Source organism: Pteropus alecto, unplaced genomic scaffold (assembly GCF_000325575.1).
Source record: "Pteropus alecto unplaced genomic scaffold, ASM32557v1 scaffold20, whole genome shotgun sequence".
NCBI classification, from domain to species: Eukaryota; Metazoa; Chordata; class Mammalia; order Chiroptera; family Pteropodidae; genus Pteropus; species Pteropus alecto.
In genome coordinates, this window is record NW_006436298.1 from 49848174 (window position 1) to 49874606 (window position 26433).

General features: G+C 40.7%; 2 protein-coding genes and 1 pseudogene across 4 annotated transcripts in view; 2 read left to right on the plus strand and 1 right to left on the minus strand.

The window, feature by feature from the left end:
• The window catches only part of TMEM225B (transmembrane protein 225B), a 45486-nt gene extending 38712 nt beyond the window's left edge, over positions 1-6774 (plus strand). For all 3 annotated transcript variants that reach the window (XM_015590398.2, XM_025047831.1, XM_015590390.2), the window contains 2 exons: positions 6169-6375; positions 6576-6774. In XM_015590398.2, the coding sequence (XP_015445884.1) occupies positions 6169-6338 (170 nt within the window). In that variant the 3' untranslated portion in view covers positions 6339-6375; positions 6576-6774. The remainder of the gene's footprint in view (positions 1-6168; positions 6376-6575) is intronic.
• A 709-nt stretch (positions 6775-7483) lies between these two features.
• Positions 7484-7602, minus strand: LOC112481007 (annotated as a pseudogene).
• A 7312-nt stretch (positions 7603-14914) lies between these two features.
• On the plus strand, positions 14915-25611 carry ZSCAN25 (zinc finger and SCAN domain containing 25). The gene is given in 8 exon segments (XM_025047808.1): positions 14915-14978; positions 17055-17475; positions 17712-17794; positions 18420-18621; positions 19223-19314; positions 20532-20658; positions 23797-24394; positions 24396-25611. Coding segments are annotated over 7 exon segments (1725 nt in total). The 5' UTR covers positions 14915-14978; positions 17055-17084; the 3' UTR covers positions 24628-25611.
• The last annotated feature ends 822 nt before the right edge of the window (positions 25612-26433 follow it).

Consider the following 26433-nt stretch of genomic DNA (forward strand, 5'->3'; position numbering starts at 1 on the left):
CCTGATCTCATCCTCTTCTCTCCCCTCCAGAACCAATTATTCTGAAATTTATGCTAATCATATTTACTATACATATATATTCATAAACAATATATTATTTAATTTGCATGCTTTAAAGCTTCGTATAAATGTACATATTCTTCTGGAACTTGTTATATTGGTCAACATTATAACCTTGAAATTCCTCCATGTTAATGCAAGGAACTGAGGTTTATTTATATTAACCACCTTAAGTATTTAATTGTATAACTAATCCACAGTTTATTCATTTTCCTGTCAATGGATGTTGGATGGTTTCCAGTTTATTTTTCTACTACCAACAACACTGTGAACTTTCTTGTGTATGTCTCCTTCTGCACATGTGCAAGAGGGTCTCCAAGATGCCACGTACTAGACTTGCTGGATCCAAGTTTTCTACATGGTGCCAAATAGGTTTCCCAAGAGATGGTGAGAATTTGCACTCTTACTGGCAGGGTGAAAGAATTCATGTTGTTTCACTTCCTTGTCAACATTTGAAATTATCAGACTTTTAAAACTTTGCCAGTTTAATTGTTGTAAAATAGTATTTCACGCTATTAATATGCACTTTCTTGATTATTAAACAGGTTGAACATCTTTTCATATGTTTAGTGGCTATTTGTGTTTCCTCTTCTCAGGAATTCTTATTTAGTATTTTGCCTATTTTTTTGTCCTTTTTTCCATTTATTTTGCTATTCCTTTTCCAACTTCTTAAATCAAGATCTGAGTAGGCATTTAAAGCTTTAATTCCCCTCTAAGAATTGCTTTACTTGCATCTTCCATTTTGATGTGTAATTTTTGTTATTGTTCTATTTCAAATATTTTCTAGTTCTTATGATTTATTCTTTAATCCATGCATTATTTTAAAGTATAGTTTTAAAATTCCAAGCATAGAATTTTAATTGTTTCTCTGTGTTAATGATTTTAACTTAATTTCAATTTGATGAGAGATTGTTGTCTATATAATCCTAATATTTTCAGATTGAGATTTGCTTACTGCCTAGTTTGAGGTCTGTTTTCACGTTTCATATTGAATGCAACCTTTTACCTATAAACATTAGATCAGCTTGTTTATTATGTTTAAATCTTGGTTTACATTTGTTATATTTTACTAGTGAATTGAACTTATTATGCTATAATCCTTTTTATTCCTAGTAATGTTTTATTTCTAGTAATTCTTGTTGTAAAATCTGTTTTTATCTAATATTACTATTGTTACTTCTGTATTATTTAGGTTAGTATTTGCCTGTTTTTTTTAATCTTTTACTAATATTTTTTAATCTTTTACTTTAAACGTTTCTCTATCTTCATGTTTTGGACATGTCTTATAAATAGCGTATGATTGGATTTTTAAAAATCTTGTCTTACAAACTTTGTCTTTTATTTTTTTCTTTTTTTGTCTTTATTGAAATATAAGACAATTAGTTGCTTGTATTTACATTGTACAATTCAATGAGTTTTTTTTTCACTTATAGTTGGCATACAATAATATACTAGTTTTAGTTGTATAGCATAGTGATCAGAGATCCACGTAACTCGCAAAGTGAATCTAGTACCCACTAAATCTAGTACCCTCTTCCCACTTACATACTTATTACATTATTAACCATCTTCCCCATACTACACTGTATATCTTCATGTCTCTTCTGCAATTATCCATTTGTACCTCTTAATCCCTTTGCCTTTTTTTTCTGTTCCCCAATCTCCCTCCCATCTAGTATCCCTCTAAATATTCTCTGTATCTATGAGTTTATTTCCACTTTTGTTTTTGTTGTTGATTTCGTTCTTTAGATTCTACATATATATGAATTCATGCGATATTTGTCTTTCTCTATCTGAACCATTTCATTCAGAGCAATACCCTCTAGGTCCATTGAGGCAATATCTTTTTCCATCCCCTTCCTTTTGGTCTGTGTCTGTCTTTTAATCTGAAGTGAGTTTCTTGTAGGAAGCATACATCGGGGTCTTGTTTTCTTATCCATTCAGTCACTCTGTCTTTTGGTTGGAGCACTTAATTCTTTTCCATTTGAGGTACTTATTGATAGGAATGTAGTTATTTCCATTCTTTATTCTTGTTTTAGATACATGGTTTTTCTTCTTAAAGAAGTCCCTCCAGCATTTCCTGTAATACTGGCTTGGTGGTGATAAATTCCTTTAGCTTATTTTTGGCTGGGAAGCTCTATCTGTCCTTCAACTCTAAATGATAGCTTTGCTGGATAAATTATTCTTGGTTGTAGATCCTTGGTCTTCATCACATTGAATATTTTGTGTCAAGCCCTTATGTCCTGCATAGTTTCTTTTGAGAAATCGGTTGCCAGTCTTATGGGTGCTCCCTTGTAGGTAACTAACTGCTTTTCTCTTGCTGCTTTTAAGATTCTCTCTTTGTATTTAACCTTTGGCATTTAAACTATGATGTGTCTTGATGTGGGCCTCTTTGTGTTCCTGGTTTTGGGAATTCTCTGAGCTTCCTGGCGTTTTATGTCTTCACCAGGTTAGGGACGTTTTCCATCATTATTTCTTCAAATATATATTCAACTTATTGCTCTCCCTCTTCAGGATCCCCTATGACATGGATATTTTTACCCTTAATAGTGTCCCATAGACTCCTTAAATTATTATTATAGTCTTGGCTTCTTTTTCTTGCCATTCTGATTGAGTGTCCTTGGCTTTCCCATCCTCTATATAGGTCATTTGATCCTCTTCTTTATTCACTTTGTTTTTTCCATTTAATATACTTCTCATCTCAGATATTGTGTTCTTCATTTCTGACTGGTTCCCTTTTCTAATTTCCATTTCTATCTTTATGTTTTTTTTTTTTATCTCTGTTAAAGTTCTCACTGAATTTATCTACACTTCTCATGAGTTCATTGAGCATCTTTATAACCAGTGTTTTGAACTCTGCATCTGTTAGATTGCTCGACTCCATTATTTCTGGATTTCTGTTCTGTTCTCTCTCATGGTTTCTGCTTCTCTGTCTTCCCATTTTAGCTGCCTTTTTGTGTCTGTTTCTATGTACTGAGCAAAGCTCCTAAGTCTCCTAGTCTTATTAGTGTGAATTTGTGTAGTAGGTGTCCAGTGGCACAGTCCTGAGAGTTCAGCTGCAGGCCAAATTTAGCCCCAGCCTGTGCCCCTCCGGGGCCACCTGTTAAGATTCAGCAAGCAATCCATCTACAAGCTATGCTTATAACTTGCCTCAAAGGCCACACCAGAAACCAAGGCCAGCTGCCACCTGTGTGAGTCTAGACACTGCTCAGGAAGGGGCACCCAACTAAGCGAGGACACATCTGGATGTGTCTTGGGTGGGGCCACAAGTTGGGGGAGGCGGGTTTCAGGGAATCCTCTGGGCTGAGTGACCTCTGTTATCCAATTTGATGACGTCATGGCTATGGCGGCACTGAGTCTGCACACTGGGATGAGGGAGGGCTCAAAAGAGGAACAGTGGATACCGCCGGCACTTTTGTACAGGGCAAGTCGCACCTCAGCCCTCACCCCGACAACTCAGTGTTCCACTGTAATTCTCTGGTGCCTCATGCCCAGCCGAATCAGCACTGCAGCTCAGAGCAAGCAGGTCCGTCACTATGAAAGTCTGCTTGCGGACATGGCCCTTTAAGAGGCGTCAGCAGCTGCCGGCTGCCGTGCTGCTCTTATGGCCTCTGTCCCACTCAGCTGCTTGGGCCCGGCAGCCTCGCGTCCTCGCCCTGTCCTACCTTCTGCCGTTTCAGGGTGATTTCTTAGATTTCTCCCTAGTTGTATGGCTTGTTCATCCATATCTCAGGTGATTTTTTCCTTGCTCTTTGCTCCTCGTTTCTGTCACAACTTTGATTTGGTCGCCAGAGGAATGAACACAGCCTCTAATCATCTATGCCATTTTTTTTCTGCTTCCCCACAAACTTTGTCTTTTAAATAGAGCATTTAGTTGATTTACATTTATTTTTTCTACCACCTTAATTTGCGCTTTCAGTTCTTTTTTGTTTCCCCCTGCCCCTAACTCTCTTGCCTTGCTTTGAATTGACTGAATTTTATGTATATAATTTTCTTTAAATTTGTCATCTCTTTAGTTTGGAAGTTATATGGTGTATATTTATTTGTTTGGTAATTGTCCTTTGACATTTTAAAATGCTTATTAACAAAGCTGAAAGATAATCAACATATTTATTCTCTTCATAAATAGTACAAGAACTGCCACTCAACTTATATGCTATTTTGTCCAATGTTTTAATTTTGTCATGGTTTTAAAAAATTCTATACATTTGGTATTATTATATACATTTAATATTTGTTAAACTCTCCTATGTATTTATTGACTTAGTTGCTCATCAAACATTCTTAGACCTTCTAAGAACATTATCCTTCTGCTTGAAAATACACTCTTTATAATGATGGTCAATTAAAGACACACTCTCATATTTTGTTTGTATGAAATTGTCTTTTATTTTTTGTTCATTAGTTTTGTTGAACACACATTTTTAACTTGACAGTTATCCTTTCAGCATTCAAGATATTTATTCTATTTTTCCACTTCTATTGTTGTTGAGAAGTTGGGTCTCTGTAAAATATTCTTTTGAAGGTGGTCTTTCTTTTCTCTAGACTTTCTTTGGTATTTTTCAGAGTATGGGTATTTGTGTTAGAATTCGTTCTGTGAACTAAATCTGAGTAGTGTCTTTCAGCATCTTTATCTTCTCATTTTCTTTTCTTTTTTTTTTCCTTTGTGGAACTCTAGGAAGACATCTGATAGACCTTCTTACTCTGTCTTCCATGCCTTAATTTCTCTTTCATATTTTCCTTCATTTGTCTTTCTGGGCTACATTCTGAATGACTTACATAGACATATCTTCAATTTCATCCATTTGCTTTTTAACTGTGCCTGACCTGCGATTTAACCTGTTACATTTTCATTTCAATCTATTTTCATAACTAGAAATGGTATTTTCCTCTAAATTTTGCCTTTTTTATACTTTCTTGTTCCTTATATTTTTAATTGTTTCTAAATGTACATTCATTATACATGTTTAACATACTTATTTTACATTCTGTGTCTTATAAGTTTAGCAAATTATTTGCAGGTTTGACTCTACTGGCTGCTGTTTCTGTAGGCATTTGGTTGTGGTATCTTTTGTGTTTTTTGGCAGTGAATTTTTTTTCCTTGGAATTTTTTTGGGTGGGGGGGGGTGGAAATTCTTGAGGCCTGTCTTGAAAATGTTTCCTCAAAAAAGGATCTGCATTTGCTTCTGCTTGGTGTGTGAGTACACAACTAGCTTAGGATCACAAACAAAATACATAGGTATTATGAATTTAGCTGCAGATGCATATAACAGCTAGCCTATGTTTATGAATTCTTGTTCAATACAAGTAACTTTGAAGTTCCAGCTTCATATGGCAGACTCTTAGTAAATTCTCCATCTTGAGCAGGTCTCAGGCTTTTTCTGCTATTTTTTGTGCCCCAAATGACCAATAGAGTAGAAAACCAGAGTCACCTGGGTTGAGTATGTCTCCAAGGTGAAGGCTAATTGTATGCTTGCTTATTAACTCTCTAGATTCCTGTTTTCATTATGGGTTTGAAAAGATATTCTAAGACTATCTTACTCTGATGCTAACATGATGGTGCATCTGCAAATAAGTTTTTCAAGAAATATTTCATTTAGAATTTTTTATTTTTTATTTTTATTTTTTTTTTAGTGAGAGAGTATCTAGTATTTAGTGGGAGAGTATAATGCTGAAAGTAGTTTTCCTTTATCTTAGTGTTAACATTAATACAGCATTTACAATTCACTTAAGGTATCTCCATTTGTTCTTATAAACATCAATTCTCTTTTTCCTTTCTTTACTTTACCAAAGGTCTTGAGTTGGGCATCAAGAGGCCTGGGTTTTGTGTTTAACTTTCCTCTGTTAAATCTTGTTTTCTCACCTATTAATGGTTAGAAAATTGCTAAGATGCTCTAGCACTGGCCATGGTTCTGTGAGTTTATCCATCTGTTTGCATGCCTGGTCTTCTGATGCATTCTGTTTCTTCTCTGTGTCTGTAATACACTAGGTTGGAGAGGAGTATTAGGGCAGGTACAGACTAGAAGGAGTTGCATTAGAGGGCGTTCTTGACCTCTTGGGCATGAAGTGCAACATTCTAACCTGTGCCAAATTTTTGCTGTTATCTAGGTACCATCTGCCTCTTTCAAGAAACAGCCTGCTTTAGGTGCTGTTTGTTGCCCATTTCCCATAAAATTGAGGCGACTCAAGAAATCTCGGACCTTGACAATCTGGAAAGTTTGGAAGAACTAAGCTCAATACAAAAGGAGACACTATTGAAGGAAGAGACAATTATCTAGTCCAGAAGAGTCTGTCCTCTGCCATTTGTCAAGCTGTGTGAGTACATGTGTGTGGGTGTGTGGTGCCCCCTTCTCTGCCAGTCTCTACTATTTCTGATGAGCTTCTCAAATGTCAAATTAACACTTCACTTCCCTATAAAGTTATTCTATTTCGCTCATATTCGAAATTTGTTAAGTTTTTTTTTTTTAATTCTTCAGAGCTTCCTGATTGATTGATTTTCTTGCCTTTCTTTGCAGGTGTTTTCAATAAAAGGAGGACTACTGCCTATCAATCCATACCTCAAAAACCCAGCCTGGAGGGCAGGAAGGGGAGGCAGGAATATAACAAAATTTTAAAGTGAACTTTCATAAAACAAAAATTGAACAGAATGTAACCACAACAAAAGGTGTTTGAATTAGTCACATTAAAAAGAAAAAATGATGTCCCCATACAAAAGTGTGACTCAGTACAGGAAACTTTTCTTAAGTATGTGTTGGGGGAAGGGCTAGGTGGTGTTAAAGGTGAAAACGTCCCCAAACTTGAGTTCCCAGGTCTGGAAACCTGAGCCTTATGAGTCTATGCCTCTGGGAAAAACATAAGGCAAGTTAGCCAGTCAATGTCTCAGCATTCCATCCTTCTACTAGAGTGAGAAGCCTCCTGAGTATGCCTCTAACATGCCCCCCCCGCCACAGTCTTTATGCTGGTTACAGACTGGGGAGCACTCAGCCTCCCAGGTAGGATGGGTGTAGCTGGGAAGTGAAAATGCTTTGGGGCAGTGGGGGCCCAGAACAGTGATTCAAGACCCTTCATCTCAACAATACCAAGTAACAGTGCCTCTCCACTCCTCTCTCTAAGGAATATATGTGGAAAAAGCCCCTAGTACTTAAGCAGTACATTTTCTTTCTTTCTTTCTTTCTTTCTTTGCCTCTCCACTCCTCTCTCTAAGGAATATATGTGGAAAAAGCCCCTAGTACTTAAGCAGTACATTTTCTTTCTTTCTTTTTCTTTCTTTCTTCTTTCTTTCTTTCTTTCTTTCTTTCTTTCTTTCTTTCTTCCTTTCTTTCTTTCTAATTGTTTGCAAGTCATATACTAGAGAGATAATTTCTTGGTACCTTCCTTCCTTTTCTTTCTTTCTTTCTTATTATTTATTTATTTTATTTTTTAATGCCTACAGCACTTAGTCTTCCTAGGTGGTCTCCCATCCAAGTACTAACCAGGCCCGACCCTGCTTAGCTTCCGAGATCAGACGAGATCGGACACATTCAGGGTGGGATGGCCATAGACTGCATAGGTCTTTCTGGAGAGAAGTGATGGACGTGGCTGGTCAAGTGGGCTCCATTGGGACTGTCAGTGTTCATTAAGCTTAACCTTGTGCACTGTACCATGGGGGTACACAAAGGTTCCTGTTTGCCATAGGCTCACATCCAAGCAGAGGAGCTAAGACATATATATCTGAAAAACAGCCACTAGGTGTTTTAAGTATAATTTTTAGTTTTTAATGTTTCTCTCCAAAAGATACTTTGAGAGTTTCTTATAAAGATATGGTGACAGCCTACTTCCAGCTGTCTCACTTTTCCTCCCCCCAAAATTCACATAGGAACTATAATTGTCAGTGAAACTAAGAATAAAGAAAATCTACAAACTCTAAAATATGTAATTGTGGCCCAAACCACCCTAAACCAGCAGGACCAGTATGAGAAACCACAACTGGAAGAATGGCATGATGGGCACAGTTGAGAGGGAGGAGTCAGAAAATACATAGGGGTTCTAGTAGGGGCAAATTCCAAACATCATTAGCAAATATTAACCTTCAGATGTCTGTGAAGGACCCACCTTGAGAAGGAATGGCTATGAACAGGATAGAGAAGAAACATGGGGCATGTGTGTTGAGGCAGAGAAGGCACGGAAAGTGCATGGGAGTCTATAAAGGGAAAGATTTAAGAAAGCATCACTTGTAAAAGAGGTGATCAGAAGGCAGATGACGTATCTCAACAGCAATGACTGGGTGAGAATGGCAGGAAGGAAGGTAGTGGTAGTACAAGCCCTTCTGAACTATTGGGATATAAGAATCAGAGGAATCCTGGCTACACTATATATTAAAGAAAGTATCCCTCAATGTAACAATGAAAGAAAAAGCCCTGGCACTGAGAAACTGGGAATGTTCTACTTACCTGACTCCTTTTTCACAGTATCCTTCTCCAAATAGCTGGTCCAGGAATATCAAACTCATTCAAATAAAAGTAAAACTAATATGAATTCAAGGGTAGCACAGGAAGAAGAAGTCTGGATATGAAGAAAACAACAAAAGTGTTGCCACAAAGTAGAGGAAAATTATAATCCAATATTCCAAGATAAAAAACTTAATGAAGCTATTGCAGGTAGGAAAAAGAAAAGCCCACAAATCAGAATTATAGGAATTTAGAGAAGAAATGTCCTGACAACAGAAGATGAGGGCCGGAATACAGTGAGATGTGAAATAGGAACTGTTAGAATTCAAGAAAGAACTGGAAAGAGTCAGAAATAAAGATAAAATTATAAGAAACACCAAGGAGAATAGATACCAGAACAGTAAGACATAAAGTATTAAGAATAATAAAAGTGAAGAAAATGAAATAAAAGGTTTAGAGTGAAAGTAAAAGCTATAAAACTCATGTAAAGGAGATCTGACGTATGTATAATTGGAGTCCCTGAGGAGGAAAACGGAAATAAATAGAACAATATTTAAAACTAAAATTGAAGAAAATTTTACTGAAAGTTCCTTTCTATCAAAAAGGAGTCTACATTTACTTGCAAAAATTGATTAAAAAAAAAAAAAGGTAAACTTCCATGATTGGGGCAGTGCTTTGTTTTTTACTGGAATAGACACTCTGGAACAAAGGACTGTCCCATCATGGGAGGCCTGGAACCTCTTCTTTTATTCTCAAATACTGGCTTACAATGCAAAATTACTAGACATGCAAAAAAACGTGACTGACGGAAAACAATCGCAGATGCTATGATGATCCAAATATTGGGGTTATCAAACACAAATTTTAACCACTATTAAGTTATTAATGTGTTCACAACTTAGAAGAAATGTAAAATTTCCAAAAAGTTGAGAAAAGTATACCAAAATGTCATTTCATGCAACACATTCTGTTGGCTAATCTGTGGGGAAACAGGCACTGTTATATGTTGTGGATGGAAGTGCAAAATAATCTGTATTGAGGGGAATCTGGCAATATCTACAAAACTGCAGAAGCATTAATGTTTTAACCTAATATTCTCAATTTACGAATATGCCTGCACACATTTAATAATGACATTGGTGCAAGGTATTAATTGCTGCAGCGTTTGTAATAAATGATTAGAAGCAACTCTAATATCCATCAATACAGGACATGTTAAATTATGTTATATGCACACTAGCTTAAAAAAAAAGAATGAGAAAGATTTCTATGTACTGATGTGGAACATTTTCTAGGACATATTGCATGATAAAAAGCAAGGTATCTACTTTTTTGTGTATAAGAAAGGAGGAAAAGATAGGGAAAATATACAAATATTAGTATTTGTAAATAAACACTTAAAGGGATACAATAAACTAATAAATCTTTAGAGATGGGGTAGATTAGGAATGGGCTGGGTGGAGTGGGCAGAGGAAGAAGCAATAATTCTCTAACTTTTTATATGATTTTGACTCTTGAACCATGTAAATATACCAATTGAAAATTCATATTAAATCTTCTAAGAGTAAGTTGGGTAATATAAGTCAAATATCCCAAACTGTTGATACCAGCACTTTGAACTCCTATGACCTTCATTTCTGTAGTTAATGCTACAACAATGTTCACTTCTGCCATTTTACTTTGTCCTGCTAAAGACAGGCCTGATATTCTACCCATATTAATAAAGAAACAGAGAGGTGAAATGTTTACTCCAATGCCAGACCTGACCCCCCAGGCCCTTTGGTGTTCAGTACAGGTTTTTAAATTTTTTATTTTTAACCCATTTCCTGTTTAGAAAAAAAAGTACAGCATGCTGCCAGCGTTAATTTAATATTACATAAACATGCTCTTTGAGGCTGAAGCAAATCTGACTGGTTTTCGATGTGAAAATAAAATATGAAAACTGTTCTTGGAGTTATTTCTAAACAGAACTTGTCTCTAATCCAAATATAACAAATGCATATCATGATCAATATTTAATAATTTTTTTATGTGGTAAATTTCAAAGCACGGAACAACACAAAAGCAGAACATCTAGGATTTGACTTTTTCAGCAATTGAGAATTATCTATATTTTGTAAATGGAAATACAACTACCAAAAACAATGTATATGTAGAATGATGTCATTTGTTTCCAAAGACTATCGATATCCTAGAGCGATGCAAAAATAATAAAAGTGAGATATATCATGGCAAACTTTGGGGGTAAGGTTAAGACTGTAATCCTCGAGTTATCTTGGGGTAAACGCTGCTGCCACAAGTGCCACCAGCCAGTATTCTCAGGGCAAATGAGAAATGGGTTAACTAAACTCTGCTGCCTCTTCTCTTGTTTCCTCTCCATGGTAATGACAACCTCTAGCACCCCCTTCCCTATTTCTGTATTTCACTCAATATCCTCATCCCTTTTCTCTTTAGTCAGATAATTTTTTTTCCTCTCTCCCTCTACCGCTGCTGCCACAAGTGCCACCAGCCAGTATTCTCAGGGCAAATGAGAAATGGGTTAACTAAACTCTGCTGCCTCTTCTCTTGTTTCCTCTCCATGGTAATGACAACCTCTAGCACCCCCTTCCCTATTTCTGTATTTCACTCAATATCCTCATCCCTTTTCTCTTTAGTCAGATAATTTTTTTTCCTCTCTCCCTCTACCCCTCCCCTCAAATTTATTCAGTAGCATCTTGTTTGCTAGGAAAAAAAAAGGCTTCATTTTTGCAGAGCTCACCTTCTCTGAAATTTGTCTCCTTTTGGCTGATGCTATTTCTCTTGGTTATAGTCTGATCTCTCAGGGCCAGGAGCTTGAGGTTGGAATGTGGCTGGTTTCTTTTGTAGTTTTCAGATGACTTTTTCTTCAAAAGTCTCCTTTTTAAACTGTGGGAAAGAAGAGTAAGTGATGTGGAAAAGCTCTTCCAAATATAAAAGATATTATAAAACTGCAGTAATTAAAACAATTTGTCAGGTCCTGACACAGGGTACAGACAAGTTACAGAATAGAATAAAAGTCCAAACATAGAGCCAACTTTACATAGGAATATAATACTTGATAAAATTTGCCTTTTAAATCAAAAAGAAAAAAATAGATCCTTCAATAGGGTTGAGGAAATCTTGCTAGACATTTGAAAAAAAAATGGAGGCTGGACTTCTATTTTTTTTTCTTTGATCAGATGCATTTCAGACAGAACTAAGATTTCAACTTAACAACAAAACCTTAAATATATTGGAAGGGAATATGGGGATTTAAAAAATCATCTTGGAGTATAGAAGTGAAAAAATATTCAAAGAAAAAGGAAAGATACGTTTGAATTCATAAAACAATCTTGCAATGCATGAAGTTCCATTAAAAAAGACAAAAGACAAATAGGAAAATATTTGCAAAACATTTAATAAAGGGCTAATTCTCTTAATGACTAACCCCCCCCATATTAATAAGAGATAACCCAACAGAAACAAGATAAAAAGGATAAAAATAGCTAGTTCACAGAAAAAGAAATACAAGTAACTAATGAAGGTAGGAATAGTAATGAACTTCACTCATAATTAAGAAATGCAACTAAAAAGTGGGGCGAATTTGTTTCATTTATCACACTGGCAAAGATGAAAAAGTTTGATAACATCCACTGCTGATGTGATTGTGGGGAAACGAATATTACCCCCCACTGTTTGTGGGAGTGGAAATTGGTGCGGCCTCTTTGCAAGATAATTTGACAACAGTAGCTGATAACTTTTAGACCCATGAATTCCATGTCCCAGAATTCATCCTTCAGATTTATTTGCAAACAGTGCACAAGGAATTATGTATAACAATGTTCATCCCAGATTTCTGGTAAATCCTAACGCTAGAAACAACCTAAAAGTCCACCAATAAGCGTCATAAGTCATGAGAAATACATGCAAAGAAATACTCTGCAGCTAGTAAAAAGAAAGCAGTAGACCAATATGTATAGACTTGGAAAGATATATTGTTTAGTGCAGGAGTCCCCAACACCTGGGCCATGGGCCATGGACTAGTACTGGTCAGTGGCCTGTTAGGAACCGGGCCACACAGCAGGAGGTGAGTAGCGGACAAACGAGTGAAGCTTCATCTGTATTTGTAGCCACTCCTCAGCACTAATATCACTACCTCAGCTCCACCTGAGATCATCAGGCATTAGATTCTTATAGGAGCACCGGTCCCTGGGGCCAGCAAGGTTGGAGACCGCTGCTCTAAGCAATAGTTTCTATTGCTACTCTTTAAACTGGTTTAGTGAATAAAAGCAAAGTGCAGAACAGAATATGGAACGATTCTCTTTGTGGAAAACAGAGAAAATATGCAATTTATGCTTAGTTTGCCTGTAACATTTCTGGAAAAATGCCTGCAATCTGCTTCGCAGCTTTATCCTTACTTCTAATTCCTCAGCTTCTCCTTGTTTTTCTTGTTGGTTTCTATCCCTCCTCTCTGTTAGCTTAGATTCCATGGTCACTCAATACAACCTCCTCCCACCAGAGCCCTCCTTACCTCCCGCATGGCATTCTTCATAATCATCATGACAAATCCCAATATTGGGTTAGTCCAGCTGTTTGTTTTCTGCAGATCTTCCCTCCAGATTGTACAAACAACTGTGTGTACTGTGTCACTTGTTTTCAGTCTCACTTGGGTGTTCAGTGTGGCTTGACAATCTTTCCATTCACCCTACAAATTTTTCCAACATCATTCTTCACAACAGATTCCAATTTTTGCTCCATTATTTAAGCTCGAAGCCTATCATTGTCCCTTGCACTCTCAGCAGATAACATCACTGAGAAGAGGCCAAGAATGAACTACTTAAACACCTCTCTAGAATAATCTAAAAATCTATTTCAGGAGTTGCAAACTGTAGCTCTTGTGTCAAATCTAGCCCTAGCTGTGAGCTAAAAATGGTTTTCACATTTTTTACAGGATTATGAAAAATGAAGGATACTCAACAGACTATGTGTTCCACAAAGCCTAGGAGAGTTACTACCTGTTCTTTCCTAGAAAAAGTTTGCTTACCCCTGACCTAGACCATCACTCATCTTTGATTTTTTTCTTCTCAATTCAGGAGAGCCCCTTTCTCCTTTCCAAAGCCAACCTAGAAACCTGTGATCTGACCCAGTCTCCTTCTGCCTCTTCCAGAATGTCTTCTTCTCTATGTCTTCTCCACAACGAGATGAAGAATGCTTTCTTTTTTTTAAAAAAAAAACAGTGTTGCTAGGTATAGTTCATTTTTCCCGATTGAGCCAATCCAGGCAGATTCCCTTGGCTCAATCTGGGAAAATTTACCAATTATATGGTAAATTCCATTCTTATTCCTCTTGGATTTGAGTGTATGTTAGTAAATGGAGGCTATCTGATGCTATTTCCAAGATGGACTGTTAATGTCATTTGCAATATAAAAGAATCTGAGATCCTGGACGTGGCCCTGGTGTGTGATAGAAGGTTATGGCCCCAACTTCTCTTTCCAGATAACCAACCAGTTGTCTGCTTTTAAAGTTTATTCTTATCTTATTGATACGAGATATGGCCTTTGTCATTTACTAAATTATTCCATCTTCCCTCTCATTCTCCAGATCCAATCAATCCTCAAACCTTGCCAATTTTACTTCCCTAATAGTTTTCATATCTAAACCCTCCTTGCAATCCCCTGTCTCATCAACAGTTCTCTCTCACCATTATTCTCCTGGATTGCATTATTTGGCCACATTTTACGGCTGCAATCTTCTCATCTCTCCACCTCCCTTTCCTCTTGTCCAGTCTTTCTTGTAGGGTTCTCAGTAGCATCTTTCTAAAATCGGCTTTCCGGTCTTTAAACCTTTCCGTGGCTTCCCATTGCCTTTAGGTTAACCGTCTTCTCCAGTGGCTCTGATGGTGTGGTCATGCCGTTAATACCTCCCAACTCGCTGGGATCATCGCACTCCTTCGGTTGGGGACACTCTTACCTCATCTTTTGGTCCACCCTTCGAATCTGAGCTCAGGTGCCAGCTCTTCCCCCTCCTTCCCCAATTACTGGGGTCGAGGTCCCTCTTTGTGAACCTATAATATTTAGTGCCCTTGGCCCCGTCACCCTTGGCTCCCATGCTTCCCACAAAATACCCTGGTGCGCAGAATGAACACGAGTTGACTCCCTGGACTCTAAAGCTCCTCGAGGGAGGCATTGTGCCCGATGTATGTCTGGAGAGTCCTTGCCACAGAAGGAAAGCAAGTGCAAAGACATAGAGGCGAAAAGGGGCCTGGTGACTGAGAGCCCCGAAGAGAGCAGTTATCTTGGAAAAGAGATCCTCACGGTCCCGCGCAGGCTCTGAACGGTCCCCGGGGACGAGCGACCATCGAGACGCCCTGACCTCCGAGAGTCCTAGAGAGGAAACGGAAAAGCCTTTTCCTTACACACCTGTTTGACAGCGTCCGCGGCCCACTTCCGGTCTGCCGAGGGCCCTGGCGATTCCGGCGTGGGTACCCCGCCGCGGGTGAGATCCGGTTTGTGGCGGCGCGGCGCGGCAGGGCGGCGGTCGGGGCTCCAGGGTTCGGGCTGCTGTGCAGCTGCGGGCTTCGGCGCCGGCGCCCACGCTGCGGGCGGCGCGTCTCCTCGGAGCTGCCTCCTGCGGCATCGAGGCCTGGCTGGCCGGGACCTGGGGTGACTGGGGGCGCCTGCAGTAGGCTCAGGTAGGAGAGAGCGAGGATGATCCCGCCAGGCCGATCCCGCCAGGCCAGGGATGGTCTAACGCAGTGCTGTCCACGAACCCGAGACTTTGAACCAAAATGGAACTCTCTGGAAAGTCAAAGTAGTTATTTTAGAGCAAGACGTAGGACACTCCTTAGACGAATAGCAATGGGACGCCTTCTGTTTGTCAGGTTTCAGAGATAGAAAATGAGTGAGAACCTTTTTTGCCTTTAGGGAATCTGGTAGACACAGACACATTGGTAAACATTTGCGGGATAGTGTGTTAAATGCAATAGTTAGCAAGTCATGAAAAAGTAATCTCAACTGATGCAGGAGAGAAAATGAATAGACTGAAAATGTAAAATAGTTTTAAGAAGGGTAGATAAATACACAAACACCTGATAGAATATTAAGCAGAAGCTTCACAGGCGCTTCCTGCCAGTTGCTCATTTATTGTTCCCTTTAGAGTAATCCTTCCCGCTCCCCCATCCCGAAAGTGGAGCCCCTTACCGCTTTGGACTTCCAGGTCTGATTCCCAGCCTAGGTCACCTCCTCTAACCCCCAGTGGAATTAAATAGTTCTCATTCTCCAGTCTAGTACAAACATCTTCTTTCTCATGAGTACTTGAATCTACATTTCCCTTTCTCTTTTTGGTTTCCCATGTTTCTCATCTAAACCATATGTGGTGGGAGGCTAACCTTGGCCAGACATCTCACCTCTTAGATCTTCAGCTTCTTCATCTGAAAAGTAGGGGAAGTAGTACTCACACAGTATTGTATTAAATGAGTGTGTGTATTCACATGCTTTCTAAATGGTAAAACCTACACAAGTTAGAAATCTTTCTATCAATTATAATGGTATATATGTTGCTCTGTTTTGTTTAGGTTGAGCATATATCTAAGCCGCTAGTAAATCTGTTGGGTTTACCTCTAAAATATGTCTTGACTTAGTCTGCTGCTTTGCCACCATCCTGATCTAAGTCCTGTTTGGATCACTGTAAGTACTGCTTCCCTTCTTTTCCCTTCTAATCTGTTCTCAACACACTTTAGGCAAAGCGACTTTGTAAAACATGTAGCTCTCCACTAAAATAAGAAATAAGAGTAAAGCCTGTAATTCTTAATGTGACGCAGGCCCTGGATAATTTGGTTTTCCCCTACCTCTGCCACCACTTCTCATATAGCTCTGTCCCTCACTCACTCTGCTGAAGCCACACTGTACTTGGGCTTCTTATCTGACACAGAGTAATTTCTAGCCTCAATTGCTCTTTAAATGACTGGCTCATTCTCACCCTTCATGTCTCAGCCTAAGTGTCTTCTCTTCAGAAAAGTCTTCTTGAACTTTGTTCTCTATGAATAGAGTACCCTACTTGTTTGCTTTCTAGAACTTACTCCTATTTAAAATTTTAATTTATTTGGTTATTTTTTTTTGTCTGCTCTACTAACGTATGCACTTCAAAGGGCAAGCACCTTGTCTTTCTTGTTCTCTGTTGTATTTCTAGTTTCTATGGGCCTGGCACATATATGTGTTGAATGTATATTTCCTGTAGTGTTGGAGAGTGGGCTGTGGAGACTGACCTAATTATCACCCATCTCATATTATTCTCTGATTGTAGTGTTATCTACCTAATGGCATCCTAAGGTATTTGCGGGAATAAGCTAAATCCTGTACATTTTGTATTTACTTTCTGCTCATACTAGGTAGTTAGCAAATACTGAATTGAATTGACATGATTTTCAAGGTATATGTTCAGTCTTTTGGAAATGCCTCATAGAAGGTAATTACCCTGTACTATAGCAAAATAGTCATTGATGTAGAGACAACTGGGGTCGACTGATTTTTCCTGTCTCATTTATGCTTATTATCTGTCTGGTCTTCCCAACAGACCGTCAGTCTTCTGGGTGGGAGTGTGAAGATGCTTAAAGAGCGTCCAGGGATGGCAGAAGATCCTCAGCAGCAGATGGGTGTTCCTGTGGTAAAATTGGAGAAAGAATTGCCATGGGGCAGGGGAAGGGAGGACCCTAGTCCTGAGATTTTTCGGCTGAGGTTTCGGCAGTTCCGCTATCAGGAGGCAGCCGGTCCCCAGGAAGCCCTCAGGGAACTCCAGGAGCTTTGTCGCCAGTGGCTAAGGCCTGAGCTCCATACCAAGGAGCAGATTCTGGAGTTGCTGGTGCTGGAGCAGTTCTTGACCATCCTGCCCCGAGAATTCTATGCCTGGATTCGGGAGCATAGCCCAGACAGTGGCAAGGCCCTGGTGGCCATGGTGGAGGACTTCACAGAGAGAGCACTGGAGGCCAAGGCGGTGGGTGAGAAGGGGTCTCGGGTCTTGTTTTGTTGGCGTGGGAAGGGGAGAATTAAAGAATCGAAAGGTTTGAGGAAGTAGTGGGAGTTGATGAGATACAGAATCTCTCTCCTCTGTTCCCACACTCCCTGAGGTACTTTTTGGGAAGCAATGGAGTTTTCAGCAAGAAAAGCCATTCCCAGGGCTTCTTTTTGGGCCATCAGGGCAGAGGCCTGGCCTTATTTCCCTTGTGACCCTCAGGCCCAAAGAAGGCAGTTGCGATGGATTTCAAAGTCCCTCCTACACCCATTCATTTTTGGGCAGAGCTGTATGTGGGGACGCAGGTAAGTCCATTTGGTGAATATCTCACTAAGAGTTATCTGTAACTGTTGTTTCCACATCTGAGATGTTGGCCCAAATGGCTCACATAGCAATGCTGTGGTGGTATTCTGGTAACATCAAATAACTGCACCTCAGATACGTTCTTGGGACTCTTGGCCATGTCTCTGTCACTCTCTTATACAGTCACCTGATTATTGGCTAGGAAAGAAGATAGCAAGTTTTTCTTACTAGCTAATTCACTGAAGAGTCGGAATTTTCTATTTTTTACTTTTATCATCTAACTGGGGAATTTTTTTCCTAGTGGTGAGTGTTTTAGGCTAAAGTTCTCAATATTTAGGCTCTCTGTGATGTTATTCCTGGTGGAATTTGATTTGTATCGAGGCAGACAGAAGGGACTCTTGTAAAATGGCGTGGACACATAAAAGTTGCTCAGAGCCTGAGAAAGTTAGTTTAGCTTCCTTTTCACTTTCTCACTGTTGTCCTGGCAAAGAACAGAGCCAGCTTGTCTTCCTCTCCCCCGCAGCTGGGATGGTTCTTTTCTTGGCTCTACTTTTAGGTTTTGATTCAACTCCCTTCATAATAGCCTTACCAGGCCTTGTTCTAATAGGTGTTGGGGTCTGTTCTTAGGTTCCATGCCACATGCAGGGACAGCAGGAGGAGACGGCACTTTGCAGAGGTCCTTGGGAGCCAGGTGTCCACCTGGGGCCAGTGGAGGTCAAGCCTGAGTGGGGGATGTCCCATGGGGAAGGAGTTCAAAGCCTAGACCAAGGCACCGAGGAGCAGCTCAATCAGGCCCCTGGAGCTGGGACGCAGACCTTCCAGGAGCAGGGTAAGATGCAAGCAATAAGGAAGCAAGGGCATAGGTAGTGGTACTTTGTGCCCTCCCCCTCACCTTTTCCTTTACAAACCCAGCAGTTGATAAACTAAAGTTACCTGCAAGGTATAATTTTAAGTTTTCCTGGCTACTTCATTGACTTCAGTAGAAAACAGATGAAGTGAAATCGTTTCTATACCTTGACTCTTTGCTTTCTGCAGGGGATATCTGGGATCATGCTCTCTTGTCATTTCTTCTCCTTTTCCTCACTTCTCTTCTAGAAACCACCAGGAAATATGCAGCTAACATGTAGAGATATATTTTTTTAAGTAGGCAGACAAACCGTATCCCTAAAAGTAATGTGTGACTTTATTGTGCTGCTGAATCTCAAAGGGAGTTATTCCTGGGGTAGGGAGCACAAATAGCCTTGAAGGGGCAGAGTGTATTGGGTTGGGACCATCTCCCAGCTGAGAACAGGGTAGGGTACACCCAAACCCCTGTCTTTCTGGAGTCTCCTTGTGGTTCCTGGTTTTTTTTGTGTCAGGCAGTGGACACCTTTGTGAGCTAATTGCATGACAACACTAATACTGCTCATGCTTTTTTCGCCTCTGCTCAGCTCTGCCAATTCTTCAGGCTGGTCCTAGCCTCTCCACTGTGAACACCAGAGACCAGGAGATGGCAGCTGGATTCCTTTCGGCTGGATCTCAGGTAAGCTGTGCCTCTACCCTTCTGGTGATCATGATATTGCTTTCAGTGAGGCTCACTTCTCCCAAGATTTCTCTGCACAACAGAGCTCCACCCACAAAATTGAATTATTCTACCTTTCTTTTTCTGATGGGCATGACAGCTTTGTTCTCTCCACTTTACCACCCTTAGTTATTTGAATCGAGCCTTAGGGTCCAGGCATAAGGCTAAATTCACTTGTTTGTATTATCTAGGCTGTGGTGGTTGGCCAGATCAGTACCCCTTTGTGGATAGCCTTATTGGATACTTCTGCTGCTGCTCTTCCTCTGGACCTCCTCTCTTGCCATGTCAGCTGGAAGGCAGCTGACTCATGGTTGGGAGCTCCCAGGAGTGCTGAGCACACTGGTTTCTCTGGCCCCTACTCTGGTCACATCAGGAGTTTTGGCCTGTTTGTATGTCTTAGCCTGCCATGAGTTGAGTAACTAGAGCACAGATGGGGTACTCTTGCCACGGTGTAAGTCTCTTCCATGAGATGCTGAGCATTACCAGGGAAGTGGGGGATTTCCAGTGTGGCACCTCTCTGAAGGGGACAACGAGTCCTACAGTGAAGAGTTCCTTGTAGAAGGAAAGAGATAATTTGGTAAAAAAAAAAAAAAGTGAGTCAAGTCTGATATAGCTAAAGCAGTATTAGTTAGGGTTTGACGCCTGTGTCATTTCCTATTCCTGTTTTCTAAGGACAGGGTCTGGAGAAATGCAGAATGACAGCATGTTTTAATTTGGTCAGACCCTCCCTGTCTACCATAATAGTTCTTCATGGTGTCACGAATGACAGTGCATTTATTTAAACATGGCATCATTAAGACAGGGCTTGCCCAAATTTTTACTTATCTTTGAGGGAAAATCAGTTTGAAATGAGAGGATAAATAGCAGCTCCCAGGTTTGATCAGGCTTGAGGACTGAGTGGAGGTAATTGAAAAGTGGAAATTAGATGTCGTGGTTGTTAGATACAAGCTAAGTGTGCAGCAGAGACTCAAATAAAGTGGCTCAAACAAGTCCATTATTCTCTGTTATTAAACTCTTGAGAGGTAGGCACTTCTGCTCCTGGGCCCATCTAAGGACCGTGGTTTCTTCCATCTTCTTGCTCTGTTCTATTGAGCGTCGTCCCCTGTGTTCTCTCTCCTTTTAGACTGCTCCTACTTTGGGATTATTTCTTTATCCATAGAAATCTCCTATTGTTTCAGGGGTTGGGACCATTTAAAGATATGGCTCTGGCCTTCCCAGAGGAAGAGTGGAGGCATGTGACCCCAGCACAGATTGACTGCTTTGGGGAATACGTGGAACCACAGGACTGTGGGGTCTCACCTCCAGGTAAGACTGTTTCCATCCCATAGGTAGGACTCTGAGGTGTTTTGGAAGCTACAGTTTAGAGTTTTTGCCCTTGCCCCAGATTTTAGAACCCGATGCTATACTGACAACAGAAGGGGATTTCATGGCAGGTGAGTAAACTGGACCAGGGTAAGAGCATGGATCAAGGATGTGAGAACAGGCTAGGTGCATTTCTTTGTCAGGAGAGGAATGGACAGGGGCAAGAAAACACAAGGTAGTTATTCTAGCTATGATGAGACAGGTTGGTCATTAGGATTCCCTGAGCACCTAATCTGTGTCCACAATTGAATATACTGAGGGCTTGAGAGCAAGAGAAAAGCAGCAGAAGGTGGATCCCCAGATCTCGTACATTCAGTAGGTATTTATTGAGTGCCTCCTGCATGCAGGCCCCATGTTAATAGCTTTGTGTTGGGGCAGGGTTAACGAAAGTGAAACCTTTGGAGCATGTGGTGTGTGCAGAGGAGGGCACAACAGCTTACAGTAGGATTTTAGAGACAGGAGGGGTGGGTGTGAGCCCATATCACAGAGCAAACAGCCTTGGTCGGGCACGTCTCATATGAGGAGGAAGCTGGGAGGACTTGGCTATCACACACGTGGGAGGAGTTCATAGGAGGCGGAGGAGCAGCAGGAGAACAGAGGGAAGAGTGAAAGAGAAAAGCTCAGATGAAAGCCCTTCTGGGAAAGCCAGCAGGGGCCACTGTAGGGGCTTGGAGACTGTCAAGGTGAAGAGCAGCGTGGAAAAATCTCTGTGCGCTGAATGGGGAGTGGAGTGGGGAGAGGAAAACAAACGTGGATGGGAATAGCCCTCACCTTTGTTCCCTATAATTCTTTTTCCTTTAATAACTTCTTTGTAAGGTAGGTACTGATCATTCATATGTCTTGACTCCTCCTGGCTTTTTTTCATCTTGAAATATGTTGAGGGATGATTGAGTATCATTGTACTTCCTTTGGGACATGAGAGAACTCATGGGGTAAATTTGGCATTTACCATGTGGTTAACACTCTGTTAGTCACTATGAAGAGTTAAAGATAAAGGCACTTGCCTTTACAGTCTTTAATGGTCCAGTGAAGACCCCAGGTGCCTATAAGAATGGTCCTTACGGAGTAGTGTAAGGGGCACTAGAGGGAGGGGGCTCGGGAGACCTAGGTCCAGTACGTGGTTGTCACACAATGAGAAAGAGATGTAAGGTTTCTCTGAAGGCAGAGGATGTGGAAACCCTCAGAGATAACTGCAGAGCTCAGGAGCTTGTGCAGCATGCCTCAAAACTAGAAACTACCCAAATGAACATAAGTCAAATTAATAAATAGGTCAGCATATATTCTTAAAGTATAATACTATACACCAGTAAAAAAGAATGCAGTAACTGCAGCTACACACCATAATGTGAGTGAATTTCATAAGCATATTATTGAGCAGAAGCCAGAAACAATGTGTGAATCAATTATGTAAAGTTCAAGAACAGGCAAAAGCACTTTATGGTGATGAAAGTCTGGATGGCATGTTATCCTGAGAGCAGGATATAGTCACTGGAGGGGATGATTTTGGGGGCTGGTAACATTTCTTGAATTGGATGGTTGTGTTCATTATGAAAATTCTTTGAACTCTACATTTATGTTTTATACACTTTTTCTTTCATGAAAAGTTTATAAAACAAAAAGAGTACATCAGAGGTAATAACCGTGTCCATATTTTTATCAGATTAGGAAGAATGTAATGTTTGTTTTCTTTTTCTCTTTTAATCATCTTGTCTGAAAGGACTCTTTTCCCCTTTAAGTGCCACTTATCATTTCTCTCTTGGCTTCTTTGCTTCCTGGTACATTTTTTCATTTTTTTTTTTATCTTCTCTTTCCTCTTCTTCTATAAACAAGTGTTCTGGTAACTTAGAGTGTAAGAGGGATCAGAGGAAGGACTTTTAGAAAGGGCAAGGCATTTCAATATCATTCATGTTCATTTTGGTCCTAAAAGAGATGGTAACGTGGATGTGGTCTGTGACAAGACCACCTGTAACAAGAGCGTCAGTGACAGACTGAGTTCATTTGTTCATCCAACAGTCATTAAGCATCTTCCCTGAGTCAGTCCCTTGCCAGGCTCCCGGGAGATCCAGATTAATAAAACAAGGCAAAGTAGAGAGAGCAGCATGAACGGGGATAGTGAGCTGAATAGAGGATGTGGAGAACTGCAAGTAGTTCATTGCTGGAATAGGTTTATAATCACTAAGGAAGGCAAGACATTTGAAAGGAATGTAAAGTAGCATTTACAAAAGGTCACATAAATAAGTGCAGAATAAACAAAGTGCTAATTGAATACATGTGTGCTGAAGAGACCCAGGGTAAGAACAATCAGGGTGTGTTTGTTAGGGGAAATCAATGAGTTAGGTATTGAAGGAAATAAAAGTCTGAATTAGAACGTTAAGTTTGAAGACATTAAAATGTGGCAGATTATTCTGTAAAAAGGCATGGAGTTTGTCTTAGGTTGGGCTGCTACAACAGAATACTACAGGCTGAATGATTTAAACAACACATTTATTTCTCACAGTTCTGGAGGCTGGGAATTCCAAGATCAAGGTGCCAACAGGTTCGGTGTCTGGTGAGGGCCCTGTTCCTAGCTTGCAGACAACCACCTTCTTGACTTGTCCTCACATGACAGAGAGAGAGATGTGTGTGTCTCTTTTTTTATAAGGGTACTAATCCCATCATGAGTGATCATAGTCACACGACCTCTTTGTGTTTATTCAGAGAGAACTCTGGTTCTCTCTTCCTCTGGTTCTCTGGTTCCTTCTTCCTTTTCTTATAAGGACATTAATCCCATCAAAGGTGGAGCATCCACCCTCATGACCTTATTTATTTGCCAAAGGCCCTCCTAATAGCATCACATTGGGGTTTAGGGCTTTAAGCTATGAATTTGGTTGGGGGGTAGACACAAACATTCAGTCCATGACAGAAATGGAAGGAAGTAAAGGAAATTCTGACTTTAGGGTCAATAAAAGTAAAATGTATTGAGGTTTTTGGTCAAAGGATAAAAGAAGGAAGGACTTGTTATGGGACACCCTTAGAAGCCAAGTTCTAACATAAATTTACTTTCATAGCTGCTACAGAATCAGTCTGTATCTCATCCTATAGGCGGTGGGAGCAAAGAAAAGGAGGCCCAAACTCAGCCGGCAGACCTCAAGGGGGCGCTTGCTCAGGGGACGTCAGAGAGGTTTGGGGAAGCCGCTCTCCAGAGCCCTGAGCTTGGAAGAACCTGTGAGCAGGAATCCAGTATCTCTGTGGGAAATGTGCCAGGGCCGCCTCCTCCCCAGCGTGGCATCCTACCCCTGCCCGATGACCTCACGACCCATGGCTCCTTCTGGAAGCCTTTTCAGTGCCCTGAGTGTGGAAAAGGCTTCAGTCGGAGCTCAAATCTCGTCAGACACCAGCGAACCCATGAAGAGGAGAAGTCCTATGGCTGCGTTGAGTGTGGGAAAGGGTTTACTCTGAGAGAGTACCTCATGAAGCACCAGAGAACCCACCTGGGAAAGAGACCCTACGTGTGCATTGAGTGCTGGAAAACCTTCAGTCAGAGGCACCACCTCGAAGTCCACCAGCGGAGTCACACAGGGGAGAAGCCCTACAAGTGTGGAGACTGCTGGAAAAGCTTCAGCCGGAGGCAGCATCTCCAGGTGCATCGGAGAACTCACACGGGGGAAAAGCCCTACACCTGTGAGTGCGGCAAGAGCTTAAAGGAATGCTAACCTGGCTGTGCACCGGCGGGCCCACACTGGGGAGAAGCCCTATGGGTGCCAGGTGTGTGGGAAGCGGTTTAGTAAAGGGGAGCGGCTGGTCAGACACCAGAGGATCCACACTGGGGAGAAGCCTTACCACTGCCCTGCCTGTGGGAGGAGCTTCAACCAGAGGTCCATCCTCAACCGGCACCAGAAAACTCAGCATCGCCAGGAGATCCAAATGCAGTAAGGGTGCTCTGCGGAAATGCATCTTTTTTGCTAATGGAAGGTGCTGGAGAAGGTGGAACCTTCCAAGTAGAGGGAGACCTCACTGGAGAATGTCATTCATCTTTACTCACTGAAGGGCTTTGGGCGCTGAGAGGTGATGGGGTGCAGAAAGGCCCTTGGACCCATTTTCTTCTTGTTCAAAGGGAAAAGGGTGAGGCCTGATTTATTTTGAGTCCCCAGCTTCTCAGGCAAGTGGTGCTAACAGTTTTTCTTAGCATCTTCTGGGGAAACAATATTCTGAGTTTCAATTCAGGTTGAGGTTTTTCTCTTTCGGTGGAATATTCATATCCACCTCCTGAGCAACTCCGGTGGTAGTCAAGGCAAAATTTCGTCCAGTGTTGGCAGCTTGAATTTAATTTTTCTGAGGTCTGTATCCTGCCTGCAAAGATAGATTCTCCCTCCCCACCCCACTCTCTTTTCCATTTAACAAATATTTATGAAATATCTGCTATACACCTGGCACTGGGAATACAGTGGTTAACTAGACAAATGAGACCTTGTTCTCCCAGAGCTTGTGATTTAGCATTGGAAGCACACATGAAAACACTAATTCTCGTGTTCTGAGTTACATTTGTGATGAGTGTTGTGTGGGAGGGTACTTTTCTCATGCTCACTCATTCTGCCCTGCCTGCTTGGGTGCTGGATCTTTCCCTCCCTGATTGGGATCACTCAGGCAGCCTCGTTTATTTTACTTTATTTGTAGTCCCCTTTGTAACATTCTGCCCTCATCTGTAAAGTTGCCTCATTCCATTCCTTATACTGTAACAGCTGTCTACACATGTATTAGGAAATAAGTATTTTGTTATTGATCAACTGAATAAACAGAGTATTTTAAAAACCATTCAGTTCTGTATAAAGATCTAATTAGATGAGTCTGAAAGATGAACTAGTATTAATACTCTGTATTTGATGTCACTTTATAGTATATAAAATGTTTTTCTCTGTATCCTTACTTGATTCATTCCACACATATTTATTGACACTCAGCAGTGTGCCAGGAATTCTTCTAGGTGATCATATATCAGTGAACAAAATGAGAAAATCCATGACTTGATGGATTTCAGTGAATGTATTTGATCTTCAGAATCACCCAAGGTGGAACCCGTGGATGCTCTCATGAGCCCTCTGGACCTGGGATCTGAGCCTGTGCCTTGGTCCTGTCAGCTTCTTGCCCTTAAATGTGTTTGCCACCTACTTCTTATTAATCTCTGTCCTTAATGCATCTAGATTGTTGTCATCTGAGGTGCTTGGGGTCCTGAATGCCAGCTGGAGATGAGATGGTAGCAGTCTGTTTTGCATGAGTGCCAATTTAGGAAAAATAAAGATGTTTATAGGCATTTAAATAATACATTTCTTTAAAAATGAGAAGATGGCAGTATTTGCAGCTGTGTTTAAGCTTTCTTATATTATTTTGCCATCACTAAAGGATTTCTCTTTGAAATTCTGGAGACCGTAACTCACATGGACTACACTGCGGTATTGTAAATGCTGTGCCTCTGAACACTGGCTGCTGAGTAAGTCTTGACAGTGTACTGTAAGTTAGTCTTTTGACTGTACTATAATTGCAAGATGTATTTGTCACATGACGCCTCTTAATATTTTTTTACTGGGACTCCTCCCACCCCCCCACCCCCCCATTTCCTATTGTAAATAAGAAATTGTAATGATTTTAACTCAAAGATTTGCATTACTCAGTTTACTTTGGAACACGTCATTTTATCAGTCATTTATTGGTAGATAGCCATGGCGTTTAACTTCAGTTTAGCAA